Genomic DNA, 15749 nt, shown 5'->3' on the forward strand with positions numbered 1-15749 from the left:
CAGACTTTGGAGTAAAGTTCAAAGCTATTTTAACTAGGGCACAAACAGATTCCACTTGACATTTGACTCTTATTATACATTTCATGCAAAGTTACAATGCTTTTCAAACGGATGTTGTAGCACGAGTATGTGGGTATTGCAGAATGGCTTGGGATCTGTACATACCTCTAGATGAAGCTGCTGTGTACAACCGTGACTTCCTTAGAAAGCCACTTTCAAGGCCAGTTCTTTTGCCTCTTAAGTTTAACTCTAATAAAAGTATTGTTGTTTTTTTCATCGGCCACTGCAGACCCCCCTTCAGCCCTCACTGTACCTAGGCTGCAATAATTTTGACCTTTTCCAGAAATTTCATTTTTGACTAAGGCACTGAAGATCAGAGTTCTGTACGTTGCCTCACATTGAGCATTTGTTGGCTGCTGCCTCATATTTGTATACATGTTTGTATTGATCAGAATTTGTGTTTTAGCCATCTTTTTCAGGGATTCTTGGGGGTCTTGCCCAACTTTTCTCTCGCCCTGGCACCCCTGTGGAACAGGGACATGCTGAACTCTGCAGTTAGGCTGTTTTTGAATGTATTCTAGAATTTTGTTTAATCTTTCTTTTTATTATTTTTATTTTATTTTCCAACATAAGAGACTGGGAAGATACGGGACAGCTTTTATTTCATAAAATAGGTGGACTATAAAGCAATGGCAATCTTTGCAGGGTATACTGAAATAAGATTTTTATTTTATCAATCTATTTTTTTTGTAATGCAGTTACTAATCCTAAGGGCTTTGTAATAGACTCCTGCACAGACATCAATACAACTTCAGATGCTCCATAAACCGGTGTAACAGTGATCGGTCAGTGTTTCAGAAGTAGACACGCTCTTGTCGTTTTCCTGGACTTTACTCTTCCACACCACGCAAGTGGTACCACACCTTGTCCTGTAATTATAATCAACAGTGTATATATATATATATATATATATATATATATATATATATATATATATATATATATATATATATATACACACACACACACGCACAATATACATGAATATATATATATAAACTAAACGTGTATGAATAGTAACTTGTATTTCAATATCTACACAATATACGGAATGGACAAACAAACTTAGTTACAGTAGCAAACAGCAGCTTCATAATGGTTAATTGCAATGTTCAGTGTATAATCTGTAATGGTTTTGTGTTACAGATAAACTTTAGAGTAACTATTGTGCATCATTTTAATATCAAGATCAAGTACCAGTTTTCCTGTGCCTGTGTATGTTCCCTCAATGGAGCATTGCAGTTTTTTTGGGGTTTTTTTTGGGAAAGGAGCGGTATTTATATTATGAGACAAATTAATGTAAAATGTGGTTGTAAACTTTTTAAGCATTGATATTTTGTTTGCTTTTAATGGTGTAGTTGGCTTTATTTTACTCTGTACATTTTTAACAGTTTGTGGACATTAGGGAAAAAAAATGTCCTTGCCTAAACCCAGCCATGTCACCTATACCTCTCTCTCCTATTGGATCTTAAGTTGTACTTTTTCTTATGTGATGTTCTGTAATGAGTAATGGTAACCATTCTATTTATTTATTTCTGCAAGCATCTCTAGATGTACACTGAGGTAAAGCTCCTTCTGAGTGCAGGTGACATCGCTCCCTGTTTTTGGAATTTTAACTTGGTTCACTTTGTACAGAAATAAGTTGCAGACCATCTGAGGTACTTTAGAGTCAGAGAGGTCTTGAGAAGGAGAGATTTGAAATTTTTCCACTTGGAGTTTTCCATTGTCTTACCAATACTTCCTTTCCCCTGTAGCTTTGAGATATCATGTTGATGTTGATACTGACAGTTTTAAGGTTTTTATTTCATATTTTTTTCTCCAAGTTGCCCCATCAGTGTTTTACCGTTTTTCAGAAAAATGAAGGAAAATTTGTTAATCTAAAATATTCAACCACAAACTACTTAAGGATGAATGTATAATGAGGAAAAAATTGTACATAACAACTGTAAAAAGGAAAGTTTCTAATCATGTTTATTTTCTATGCACTTTTTTTATTTAAGTGATAGTTTAAATAATAAACATGTCTTGTTTACTCAAACTGGATATCTTGTTGTTTAACCTTTGCATAATTGTTACTAGTTCCCTGGTTTTGCATCAAGACCCCTATTTTATATTGGACATCAAGTGACGACAACATGGTACACTCTTAAAATAAAAGTTCCGAAGGGGGTTTTCATAACAATGTCACAGAAGAACCTTTTTGGGTTCCCCAAAGAACCTATCAAAACCATTTTTATTTCTAAGTACAGAACAATGTAATAACCTGAAGAACATTTTGTGCATTGGAAGGTTTCCAAGTTAAAGTTTCTTCATGGAATTATAGATGATAAAAAAAGAACCTTTATTTTTAAAGGTGTTCCAAATGTCAGTAATGCATAATGGGAGAAGTAATGTGCTGTTTCTTGCTGTGTGTAACACCTGCAGCTCTACGTTTCCATTTCAACACTTGATTCCTGATCATTTCAATCTGCTCTAAACGGATTTTTTAGCAACTTTTGTCAACCTGTCATAATATAATAAAAAGGGTTTTATTGAAGAAAGAATCAGTTAAAACACTTTTGGACTTGGTTTTACATGGGGGGAAAAGTGTTTTTAAGAATGTGCCCTTTAGTTTTAAGGGTTAAAAAGAGACAACATTGTTATGATTTAAGATATAAAATATGATTTAAGATAAAAAATTTTTTTTTTTTTTTAAATGTGGCACTTTATTGAAACCATTCACACCAAGATATCAAGAAAAAGGTGTCTAGTCCATCCAGGTGTTCATAATGTGAAGTACCTGGCCCTATGAAACCTTGCAGACAAGAAGGAGCCACTAGCAGTCTCTTTGAAGTAGTTTGAGGCATTAGACCTATAATGAGAATTACAAGGCTGGATAAGTGTTTCTAGACAGGCCTGGATGCCCCTAATGGGGAATCTTTGCCCTCTAAATAAAGCTACAAAAGTAACTAGAACCATGTGTCTGAACTGCCACCCACATCAGTATATCTCCCAGCCTTTATTCATGTCTGCAGATTTTCACTGCTCATTTAAACTGAGAAATAACCACATTATTTTCAAATGCAAAAGGTGGGGTCCCCCCCCCCCCCATTGATGTGGCGGTCTATGAATCCAGAGCATTTGTTTACATAAAATGGTCATGTCTCATAATCATCTACATTTTCTTGAAAATATGCTTTGTGTTTTTAAAGCAAGAATAGTTTAATCTCCCACTTGACCACAGGGCTGTAATCCTTGAGCGGTTTATTTCTCGAAAATTCGCCACAATAAACTGGCATCCTTCCTTTGTAAACCACACACTAATTAAATACACAAGGGTCTCACCAGACTGTTCGCAGTTCGCCAAGACCCCCATCTTTAAGGCTCTACTGTATCAGATAATGTTTATGCTTCTAAAGTTGGACAAGCTACAAACATTTATTCTCCGTCCCTTGGATGATCCCTCTTCCTCCCTCCCCATCTCCCAGCCTCTCTATTCCTAATTGGCTTCCAATAGCTTCTCATTTCCTCTGAAGGCTAGGAGTGCTCATTTTTTCCCAGACTCTTTGGACGGCAAAGAAAAGAGGAGTTCTACTGCTCGTTTCTCTTTTGCCTGCTCAAGACTGTCCATCCAGTGGAGCTTCAAAAAACGTTAATGGTGAGTTTATTTAATTTTTTTACATAATTGTGAAATATGTTTAGTCATGATGGGTCTGACTGCTTTGAATAATGTGTTACGATAACTTTTTGGTTTTGATTTTATAGGCAAATAATTTTTTCCCTTGACAGTCTGCTCTTTAGACACTTTGACGCAGATAAAACTATTATTATTTCACTTTGACTACCAATAATATTCTTTACTATGAAATAACACGGATGAGTCTTTAAATGGAAAAATGTTCCAGTCACTTATGTAACTTTTGTTTTTCTCAAGATTGTTTATCTTTAAAACTCATTCCTGATCTCAGTTGGGTCATTTTTATCTAGTTAATAAGACTGACAAACATTCAGTGCAATTCACATTTCTGTAGCCAAATATTTGAAAAATCCTTGATTATTGCCAGTTGAGACCCATTTATAATGCACTGCAGTTTCAACATAAGCACCTAAAGAGAGAACTGATTCATCCCTTATTTCACCACAACGTTTAATTTGTAATATAGTGTAAAATGTTGCACTGATATTGTAGGAATGTACCTCAATGTTTGTGTCGATGCAAGGCAGCAATAATAAAAAAATGTGATGCATATGAGAGCGAGTGATGCTTTGTTTGGAAATCAGACCATCCAGTTGACATTGGAATGACGGTATTTGTTCTGCGCTCCTTGGCAGTCATTCCTCTTATGTCCTAGCATGGCTCACGGATTGAGCTGCGCAAAGCATTTAGAACCAAAATACATAAACACGGTCCCGAGAGATAACTGTCCAGATGTCCTAGGACAGATGTTTCTCTTAAATTAAAGATCCAAGTGCTTTAACTGATTCTGCAAGTTTTTGAAGAATGCTTTGGTGGTCTGGTTGTATTTCTCTGTGAATCATCAGCAGTTTCTCAACTTTCATAAGAAACAGCTGTTTGACAGACAGCAGACTTGAATAGAAACCTGCTGATTTACGCAAAGAAATAAAATCTTGGAAATGCTTCGTTCCAGACAGGATTACGAGAGCTGACAAGCCCATAAATACTTCCTGCTGTAGAGACTGTGTGTTGCAGACAGATTATATTGACTGGCTTCAGCACCTCATCAATGGGAGAAGGTAGACAGTAACATTTACTATAGTGATTAGAACATTCTGCATTTTTTTTATTCACCAGCTAACTACAAACATCAGGTTTAACCCCTCAGTACTGTAGATGGAAAAACAGCTGAGAAAGTAATTTAACTGGAGAGAGTTATTAAAGGGATAGTTCACCCAAAAAATGAAAACTGTCATAATTTATTGACCTTCATGTCGTTCCAAACCCTTATGACTTCCTTTTTTTCTGTAAGAAAATCCTGGCCACTCTTTTCAATATCAATGAAAGTGAAATAGGGACTGGGGCTGTCAGACTACAAAATGATTTAAAGGTGCAATGTGTAAAAAATTTGAGTATCTATTAACAGAAATGCAATATGACATCCATAACTATGTTTTCAGTGGTGTATAAAGAACTTACTTAATAAACCGTAATGTTTTCATTACCTTAGAATGAGACATTTATATCTACATAACCGCGGGAATCCCCTTCTATGAAGGTCGACATATTGTGACGTCATGTTTCTACCGTAGCCGACAGCGAACAAACAGCGCTACAGAGCGCGTTTCGTCACAACCTTGAAAGAGAAGCAGCAGAAAGCTAGAAGCTAGCCATAAACACCGTGAGTAGTGACTTTTCCCTTGTCAGTGGTGTAAAATATGTAGTTGGATTGTTTCATGTAACTTAGTTCTTCTCCCTCGCTGTGTTATGGCGCTGCTATGTGGGGATAAATGTGCTGCACGTTCGTGAGACAGCTGATTAGTACTCTTGTCATTGACCGTAAAACAGTAACGTTACAGGAATCACCAACCCGTCGATCTTGGAAGCATTTTAAGTCGAACGCGAAGAGTTTTCAAAATCAGAGAAAAAAAGCCTATTGTGTGTAGTAAATGGTGTCTACGGGATGCGGAGGCGCCCGCGCTGTACAATCATGCCATTTTTGCCGCACGCACCTTTGGGCTCATGCGGACACGTTGAGTTTAACAAGGCTTTACGCTTTAACCAGCTCAGCCACAGTAACAGCTCATATTGAGCCAGCTAAACTTTTACTACCCTGTTAGAAATAATATATAGTTGCATAGTTTCATGTGGTTCTTCTCCCTCGCTGTATTATGGGTTTGCTATGTGGAGAGAAATGTGCTGGTTACGTTTGTGAGACAATCAGCTGATTACTATTATTATATTATATATTAAGACCCTTGATCCTCACCTGACTATGGCTTTGTAAACTTTATCCATGATGTTGTTTATTATGGACTGTGGACACAGAAACAGTGACAATGTTACACACTCTTGGCTTACTCTGGCTATTCTCTGCTGTCTCAGACGACCATATGTTTGTCCAGTTTCAGGCACCGTAGCTTCTTCGAAAGGGAGGGGTGAGCAGTGGCCTGAGCCCTCAGTGCAACTCGCAGCCGAACCGCTAGATGTCGCTAAAAATCACACACTGCACCTTTAAAGAAAAAAACACTATGAAAGTATCATAATAGTGATCCAAATGACTTGTCCAAGTCAAATATAATGCACAGACCACATAATAACTTTTTTTATTATGCGTATGCACCATTTCCAGTCAATGTAGGCTATAAGACATGAATTTTGAAGTCTTCTTTGTCTGCTTTTTACACTTACACAGTTGAGCTTGTGCTTTAGTAATTATCATGTTCTATAAACTTTCCCTTGGCATGCTCACCCTATTGACCAAGAGGTGAGATAATGCAACACTCTGACTTGTGCTTCACTGCTTTTCACATTATGTGCAGACTTCATACCCTTTTCAGTCTGAGTGATGCTGAAATCATCTTGAAACAAGATTATGAGACTAAGTTTTTTCTTCCATTTTGTTCTTTTCTCCACAGAGTGAGCGATGACATCTCTGCAGACATGGCCTCTTTCATTGCTGCTTGTTATTGCAGTACATTGGTCTAACTCACTTGAAGACAACAAGATCCCTAGTTTGTGCACAGGAAGCCCAGGTATCCCAGGATCCCCTGGGTTGCATGGCAGCCCTGGTCAGCCCGGCAGGGATGGACGAGATGGACGTGACGCTCAACCAGGAGAGAAAGGAGAAAGAGGGGAGAGCGGAGAACCAGGTACAAAAATACCAACCTCAGTGGTGTTTTTCTCCCCACCACCTCCCATGTATTGCAGTTATTGTTGGCCAAATCAAAGGGTAGCATCGGCCTGGTTCCCTCTACAAATAAAAACATGATTTTTGCAGAAAATTTGCTCTGTTACCTACAAATATTTATGATTCTTAGACGTTTTGTTCATCATAATCTTCACAAATTAACATTTTTATGAATTTTGAAGCCTAAATACAATCGTCAGACGTAAAAATCTTGGTGGCATGAATTCAACTTTATTTAAAAAACATTTATCTTGAAATTTTGATTTAGAATTGTTTCCAAGAACATGATTATATACACAATGAGGCTGTTAAAGCGGACTAGTAAATAGATGAGTTAACCTGTTTGCCATGATGACGTCAATGTCCCCAACAACCTCCGTAGTCCCAATTGGCTACTTGTCAGCAACCGCCTTTTTCACGACACGTAAAAGCTATAAGTAAACACAAGGGGATATTACTGAAGTACTTTATGTTGTAGAATAAAGCATGAAAATATCTTGAGCTTGTTTTAACTACCTTATTTCAGGCATTTAACCAAATACCCATTTAAAAAAAACCCACTAAATTCAGGACGATAGATCCAAAAGTGTTAAAATGCAAACTCGTTTCCTGGTTTTGGCCTACAAAAATACCAGCAGCAGTGTATTGAATGTCAGTAGTAAAACTTGAAAATCCCATGATGCTTATGGCAGGTCAGCCGGGCGCGAGGGGCCTCATGGGAGACCGAGGAGATCCAGGGGGAAAAGGCGAGCGAGGAACCCCAGGCGAGTGTGCGGTGGCCCCCAAATCAGCTTTTAGTGCCAAACTGTCTGAGGCCCGCACGACTCCATTGGTGGCAGGGGATGCGGTTCGCTTCGACAAAGTGATTCTGAACGAGCAGGGTGATTACAATCCCGAGACTGGAAGATTCACGTGCAGAGTGCCGGGTGTTTACTACTTCGCCGTTCACGCCACAGTCTACCGCTCCAGCTTGCAGTTTGACCTCATAAAAAACGGAAACACAGTGGCCTCCTACTTTCAGATCTTCGGGAACTGGTCCAAACCAGCCTCGCTGTCTGGAGGAACACTAGTGCACTTGATTCCAGGAGATCAGGTGTGGGTGCAGATGGCCCTGGGCGAGTACACTGGCTTTTACTCCAGCCCAAAGACAGACAGCACTTTCACTGGTTTCCTAGTGTACTCAGACTGGAAAAACTCTGCTGTTTTTGCATAGATTTAAAGCACACTGCACCTAACTTTCTGTTTGCCACATGCAGGTTTCCTAAAGTGGAAAAGCACTGTCACGGATAAGACAAAGGCCTTTGATTGGCCTTCATTTGTAATCATTTCAATATAATCAGATATGATCAGCACTGCACAGAATATTCAATTATAAGCACATTTAGTCATACAGAATAAAAAGACTTGTGGGTTGCCATGCAAAGAGTGAAAGTATGAAATTCATAAATGAAACGAATTACTTCTCTGGAAATATGGAACAAAAAAATGAAAAGAAGAAAATCTTCTGCTGTTTTCTCACAAAATGTTTATTCTGGTGAAAGTCTATATTTAGTTAAAAAGCACAATAAATACTTTCCAACACTTCTCTGGAATATGACTTCAATAAAATATGACACCCATAATTACCTAATTTGTCAGTAAATGGTACAAGGAAAAGCTACTTCTACTGCCGGGAAACGGAGAGCAGTGGTTTCATGTTTCAGGGTGCACTTAAAGCAATAGAGCGCCTTTAATGGGAAATGCTGTAATTATTTATTCACTCATGTTGTTCTAAAACTGCATGACTTCATTCCTTTTGTGAAACACAAATGGAGAATTTTTGAAGACTGTATAGGTCACTCTTTTTCATTATAATTACATGGGTACTGGAGGACTCAAAAAAAAAAGAAAAGCATCATAAAAGTATCTGTATTACTTGTACATCATATTCAAGAACATATGTTTTTTACTAGTAGTTTTTTACTAAACATGTGATTCATTGAAATTATCAGGCCCCAAGAATGATTTGTTGAAACTCCAGTCTCCATTCTTGTGAAATATCCTATTATCTTTTATGGAGTCATAAAATGTTATACCGTATCTCTGGTGTTTGAGTATATTACACTGTAGGTGAAGAAACATTTACCTTTGTACCTTAACATTCCACAGGCGAAATGCAGTCATCACAATACAAATCTGTGCAATTTTCAAAATATTTTTTGAAGAGGGTCCTGTGTCCCAGTAAACGCCCCTGGATTTAAGTTTGTTAAACTTTGAACACAAATTCCCTGTTTTGACCAATACAAAGCTGCTTAGATTGGAAGTGATTCTGAGTAAAAGTGCGATCACTTTTACTGTTGTTTGGCAAATTTTCACAGGCAAATTCAGTCATTTCAATGGGAATCCACATTTGTAATTTTGTGCAAAAGAATTCCCCATGGAACATGTTCAAGTTGATCGTGTGGATTTGCCCAGTTGACCAACAGACAGCTTCTTGGTTTAAAAGTGACTCGTGTGAGGTGTAGGCCTACTTCATACACTTTGCTTGAGAAATTTCACAGAAACTTCCCTAATGTTACCGCACTGGTGCTTCATTCATCACTACACTATTGATCATTGACATTCTTTGCCCACCCAAATTTTGCCTAATTAAGTAGATAGAAAACAAATAGAAAACAGATGCTATTTCAAGAGAGAGGGGAGGTTAATGCTTTTGATTAAAGATAAGTCACATGAATTTTAAAACAGTGATGTGCATGGGTGAATCATTTATTACAAACACTGCAACATTCTGTAAAAAAATAATAATAATTAAGAATCGCCCATTTTGATTTCATGGTGACTTTAAAAAAAACTGCAACAGCTGTATATTTGTAAAAGGCCAAAATCCATGATTTGTGTTTGGTTGCCCCTCTGTGCTGAGTCACAGCCATTATGTAATCAAGCCTCATCATTTTACAGACAAAGCTTTAACTTAGCAGACAAGACCCTTGTCTAAACGTATAGCTTTCTCTCCTTTGCCGCTGCTTCTTTCTTTCTGATTCTCTCTACCCCCTTCTCCTGCTTTTCTGAATGTTTTGTTCTAAGACAAGTAGTTCCAATTTTCCCCAGGCTGTTGGCAGAGTCTTACACAGAATGTTTGTGCAGTAACATTGAGAAAAATGAGAGGTACATTTTTATCCTCCCTTTGTGCAGTTCATTTCCATGAGGTCATTGCCTCCCCCTTCACTGCACTGCACCCAGACAGAAGGGTGTCTGAATGAAAAACTCGCAAATACTTTTATCATTACCATTCACAACACTATATTATTTATGACAGGCATATATATATATATATATATATATATATATATATAATGCATGTATATACGTGCCATGTTATTTACACAAACTACCATGGTACATCATGTCCAAAACACATAAAATAACTAAACTGTATTCAAGTTAAAGTTAACTTACTGTAATTCTTTGTTTTGGGTATTTAAACAACATCATAAAATCTAAATTTTTATATAATCTGTACAGGTCTATTGCTTTCTTTTTGTGTGTTAATATCAGCAGGGGGCGTCATTTCATTATCTTTGTAGTCGATACTCTGCCTCGATCGCTCTAAAACCTTTATTATTTTTTTTGCTGGTGTCGTCACTGTTGGACAGTGTCTTATGTTTCGTAATATTTGTTTTGTATTTTACTTAAGATGTCCTTTTTTGAGAACAGTCACACTGTCTGTTAAATTTACATTCATTAATATTTTTTGTGTACTTCGCTCTAATAACAGCAGGGGGCGCCCATTTATCATCATAGCCAGACTAATGTACTACTAGCATACAAAAACAATAATAAAACAAAAAATAAATTTCCACAACTTACTTCCCATTAACTCAATACTTGCCCGTTTTAGACAAATCCTTGTGGAATTTCATGATGTATAATGAATGATAGACACTGGAAGTCTCCTGTGCAATGGAAGTCTCTGTGTGGGTGTGAGGAACTGGTGTTTTTCCCAGTTCTCATCCTCAGAGACAGGAACGTTCCCATTGACAGGACTTCCTATCTGTAAGATAAACTCAAGCATGTCCACATTTGTTCACACCTGGTCCCAGGGCCAGACACACTGACATATACACTGTGAATCGGATGACCCACTGAACTGAGTCTATTCTAGCTGTCCTATACTTGGTTGACATACAAGAAGTGCTCTAATTGATTTGTCATTCAGGAAGTTTAGTCAGAGGGTAGACCATTACACATGAAAGAGAGCAAGGGTTGACTTGTAGCTGGACTCAAATTGGTAAATCAATCAACAAACTAGTAAATCCTCTTTCATCTGTTTAAAGAAAATAGGAATTTTACACTCTGTTAAATTCATTATGGTGCCTCACTTCCGAAGCTTTCGGTTATTTTTAAAGCACTGTTCTCAAGTATGCCGTTACAGATAACAGACATGAAATGAGTATACGAATGCAAGTACTCAGGGAATTGCTTGAATACTGTATAGAAGTGAACAACAAAGTGAGATTTCAAATTTTCTCTTGCTAAAAAAGCTGGAATGTGGAGCTGTCCAGTGCTGAATGTGTCTCCTTTTATACTTACAGGGTAATCCTTGCATTTCACACACCTTATATCAAATGAACCTCTTAAAGCTGAAAAAAGTGGTTGACAAATGAAAAAAAATGAAAAACACAAAAAACCATTCCAGAGCTGAGATGAGACGCTTCCATTTGACTGATTGAGATATAGATAACATTGTGTCAGGTTTTGGAAAAGTCATGATTAACAACTGGAGGAAGTGGTCTCCACTTCATAAAGTCCCACAATGCTCATCTCAGTGTAGAAGTGGAATAAGCCATGTATCACAATCAAAGACATTGTTGTGAATTGCATTTTAGTCCAATGACGAAACTAAAGCAAGTTGTGCTGAAGACAAAGACAATACGGCCACAGTCAAATACTGTTTATTGTTCATCTGGATAGTTAAGGATTGTGGTTTTGCTATTATCCAGGCCTCTGGAGAGACAGACATCTGCTAAACCCACAAGCATCATCAATTGAGACCTTCATAGAAAACAAACGTCTGCGACAGAAGAATACCAAAGGCTTGGGGCTAAAATGTGGAATGAATGGAATGTTTAAAAACCTTAAAATTACAATTATAAAACATGGGTTAGTGCTTATCGAATTGAGAGAATTGAGAGTGACAGAAATTAATTAGGGACTACATGGAGCCATTATATTTTTTAAAAGGACAACACAGTTATTAATCTGCTTGTATGGATCTTGCAAATGCTTTTTTTCCCTTCAATGCACTTGATTGTCTTGCACATTGTGCGATTCGTAATGCAATTGTGGATTTCGGGGTTTGAAAAATCATACAAGACCAAAATAAACAAAATAAACCTGTACCTTATGTCTCTAATGTACAAAGTTATCCAAAATAGTGATTTCTAACAACACCCACTGGACAAAGCCGAGCTAAAAGCCTTTCTGCCACTTGGTTTTTACCGGTAACCAAATTAAATTACTATCTCTCAAAACAAAAAACAAGCACACAATTTTGTTTTGAAAATGCACTGATCAATACCATTTAAGGAGTGAGAGAGCCTTAATGCCGTTCAATAATAAATGACAAAAACAGCATGAATACATCATCAGATTGTAGAATGGCTTGTGAAAATATTGTAGTGACACTTGTTTACTCAAATAGTGCAAAATGGATTTGGCGGAATGATTACAAAAGTATGCAAAGCAAAATGAACATTTCTCCAACACTGACAAAAAAAATCAATATGATGTTGAAGTTCACATGAAACCTTTGATCACCTTTACAGTCAGGCAAAAAATGTATTACACAACAATTCATACAATAAGGCCCAACGTTAGTAGTATTGTAGCATAAATGTTCCCCTTAAACACTCAATTAAGCAAATCTTCCATTTTCACAATTAACACACCATTTTTTAATGTTTGTTAATACAAAGCTTACATTCATTTGATATTGCTGTATGAGAAAAATAGTGTTGATTCCACAAGCTGATGAAAACAGTGACAATGTATATAAAACCATAAGAAAACAGTCAGTCAACAGCTTCGCCATCGCAATTTATAAAAGATTGTGATTCAAATCTATATACAAAGAATATTAGTGGAATGAACACAGATGAAAAGGGAACATGTGGTTTCCCACAGTTCAAGAACAGTGCTGCTCAAATAACCTGAGGACGACAGAAACACATCCGTAAATGTTTCCCTCAGAGATACACGTCCATGGTCTGAAGGATCATGTGGCGGCACAGGGGGCAGTTGTGTTGGTAGATGGGCTGGCTCAGCAGAATGTTGGTGCAGTTTCTACACAAGCACAAGTGACGGCACGGCAAAAGCACAACAGTCTTGGTGCTGTCCTGACATATCACGCACTTCTTCCTCTCCTCTTGCTCCTTTAGAAGATTCAGCAGGTTGTCCGCTGGTGGGTCTTTGCAACTGTCCTCAGATGGAAACTTCCGGAGCGGCCTGTGAGCGCTGGAGCTTGGAAGCGGCAGGTTTAGAGGATCGTCTGCTTGGTTGGTGTCCTCAGGTGTGTTTTCCACCACTGGATCTACTGCGTTCAGGTCAACTTGAGGCTCAAAGTTGTGCTCGGGCTGTCTAACGTCCCTTTCCGCAGCTTCTCTCCTTGCAGGAACTACCAGGAGGCCTATCCGGCTACGATGCCAGGCCAATCTCTGCCACACGTTCCTCTCGAGGACGTAGAGGCGGTGTAGAGCTCTTCTAAGTCGCTGCAGGACTGGCACGGTGTTGATGTAGTTGATTATGTGCAAAGATACCCGTCTTGGGAGCGCTGGATTCAGATATATGGTGGTACTCGTGATGATGACCAACGTGAGCAGCAGCCCGTAAGAGTTGAGCAAGAACACGCTCATGAAGATCTGGCAGACAGATCCCAGGAACTCCATGGCCAGTCTGCATGGCGTCCACAGCAGGATGGAGGTGCCAACGAGACTGCTGTACAGGAAGGTCAGCACAGTCAGGGTCAGCTCAAGAGCTTTCTGCAAAGGGCAGGACACTGCCTCCACAGTGCTGGCCAACACAGAGTATAAATTTTGCGTGCCAATGAGAAGCAAGTTAATGATCGTGTTGACGAAATACAGCAACAGGCTGAACACAATGCCACAGCCTTCCCACGCCTGCCGTAGCAAACTGTGTCCCGACAGCAGACCGCGGTGAAGAAGCTCTTTGGTGCGCAGTAGCAAATGTGAAGACAGGTATCCGATCATCTTGAAGCTTTCCAGCATGCCTCCGAGCAGCTGCGTCCAGCCTCCGACCATGTTATGGGTCACGACGGTCACTCCGTCCCTCATGGTGATGATGCAAAGCAGAGTGAGATTCCAGCACTCTGACACTGAATTTGTGAGTAGCATGGGCAGACTACTGACAAAGGAGATCACTACCACCAACAGCTGAATTAACGAGTTGACGATCACAAAATTTAAATCCAGAAGGAGGCAAATGACATCTATGCATTTTCCAACTGAACTAAAGATCAAGCTCAGTAGACCCATAATAAGGATATCTGCTTGTGAAATGTCACCTTAGTTCACTGTAATGGACTATATATCATCAGTCATATTATTTGTGCTGTCAAACGACATAGTTCATTCTGTGCTTACACAAACAAACAGCTTTGGCTAGCCAAGTTAGCTCGCGTGCTAACCCATTCGCGTCTTAACGTGTCGTCTTGGCAAACCGCTTAAGATTTAAATAAAAGCAATTCCAGTCGTATTAAAACTGAGCATTAGCTGGGAATGACGCGTCCTCTGGTTTGGAAAGATACACTCATCCTAAACATGGTTAGCATTGCACCGTGAAGTAACGTTTGCTGCTCACACATGGACGGGAACTGCTCGGCGGATGTTTACTTTTGAAAATCGAAACTGCTCATGTCGGCTGGTTTTACAGATCTGTATCCCAAGCTAAAGTTGATTCTTAGAACATGTTGTAATCCAAGCGTCCGCACTATTTTATGAAGCTCCAAGACGACGACAAACCCAGACGCTTCTTTCTTTGGATTATTAATGGGCTAGAATCGAAAGCGTCTCTCTCTGTTTCAGTCCGTTGTTTCCGCTTTACAACACGTAACGTTATTTGAAGTGGATCAACTCTGCACTCGGACTGCGCAGAAACGCGCCTGCACTTATTATTACACACCTACTCACCACCTTTATTTTCTTTACCTTTCTGGTCATTTCATGTAGCATGATCTGATTATATTGCAGATAAAATAGTTTCTGGCGAAATGATAGACTTTAGAAAATTACATCATTCGTGATTGATTGTTAAAACGAATAAATCACTATCTTTTTTTTTTTTTTTTTTTTTTTTGTAAGATGATTTTCTTTATTTTGTGTTCATCTAAAACAAAACTTTTTATTTTTTATTTTTTTTTGTAAGATGATTTTCTTTATTTTGTGTTCATCTAAAACAAAACTTTTTTTTTTTTTTTTTAAATAAAGCAAATACAAACAAATCAGAAACAATGTCAAATCTTACTACAAGCTTACAGTGCTCATCCTAGAAAAAGAAAAACTTAAAAGAACATATGAACATGGAGCATGTTATGGCAAAATGGCATTTACATATTCAAAAGAAAATAAATTAAAAGGGCAATCAGTCAATAAAATTGTTTACAAAAGAAGCCAGTTTCTTAGCATTCTTGTTCTTAATCAATACCAAAGAGTTATAAAAAAGTTTCAACTCATTTCTCCAATGAGTAATGTTAGGAATTGTCTTGTAAAAACGACATTTATGAATGAAATGTTTACTTAACAAAATTACACTGTTAATGCCAAAATCATTGTGATCATTACGAAAAAT

General features: G+C 38.1%; 2 protein-coding genes across 2 annotated transcripts; one reads left to right on the forward strand and one right to left on the reverse strand.

Annotated features, from left to right (window-relative positions):
- The first annotated feature begins 3459 nt into the window (after positions 1–3459).
- Positions 3460–8486, forward strand: c1qtnf5 (C1q and TNF related 5). The gene is made up of 3 exons (XM_077208472.1): positions 3460–3697; positions 6634–6867; positions 7598–8486. The coding sequence occupies exons 2-3, from the start codon at positions 6642–6644 to the stop codon at positions 8116–8118; spliced, it is 747 nt and encodes a 248-aa protein (XP_077064587.1). The 5' UTR covers positions 3460–3697; positions 6634–6641; the 3' UTR covers positions 8119–8486.
- Positions 8487–11823: 3337 nt separating this feature from the next.
- Positions 11824–15089, reverse strand: rnf26 (ring finger protein 26). Its single transcript, XM_077208473.1, has one exon. The coding sequence runs from the start codon at positions 14435–14437 to the stop codon at positions 13133–13135; it is 1305 nt and encodes a 434-aa protein (XP_077064588.1). The 5' UTR covers positions 14438–15089; the 3' UTR covers positions 11824–13132.
- Positions 15090–15749: the final 660 nt, after the last annotated feature.

Source organism: Siphateles boraxobius, unplaced genomic scaffold (assembly GCF_051911475.1).
Source record: "Siphateles boraxobius isolate OS27281-9 unplaced genomic scaffold, OSU_SipBor_1 6, whole genome shotgun sequence".
NCBI lineage: Eukaryota > Metazoa > Chordata > Actinopteri > Cypriniformes > Leuciscidae > Siphateles > Siphateles boraxobius.

Coding starts and splice junctions, on each gene's coding strand:
- c1qtnf5 (XM_077208472.1), top strand. CDS start 6,642: ATGACATCTCTGCAGACATGGCCTCTTTCATTGCTGCTTGTTATTGCA. Junction 6,868..7,597: donor AGGGGAGAGCGGAGAACCAG/GTACAAAAATAC, acceptor TGCTTATGGCAG/GTCAGCCGGGCGCGAGGGGC.
- rnf26 (XM_077208473.1), bottom strand. CDS start 14,437: ATGGGTCTACTGAGCTTGATCTTTAGTTCAGTTGGAAAATGCATAGAT.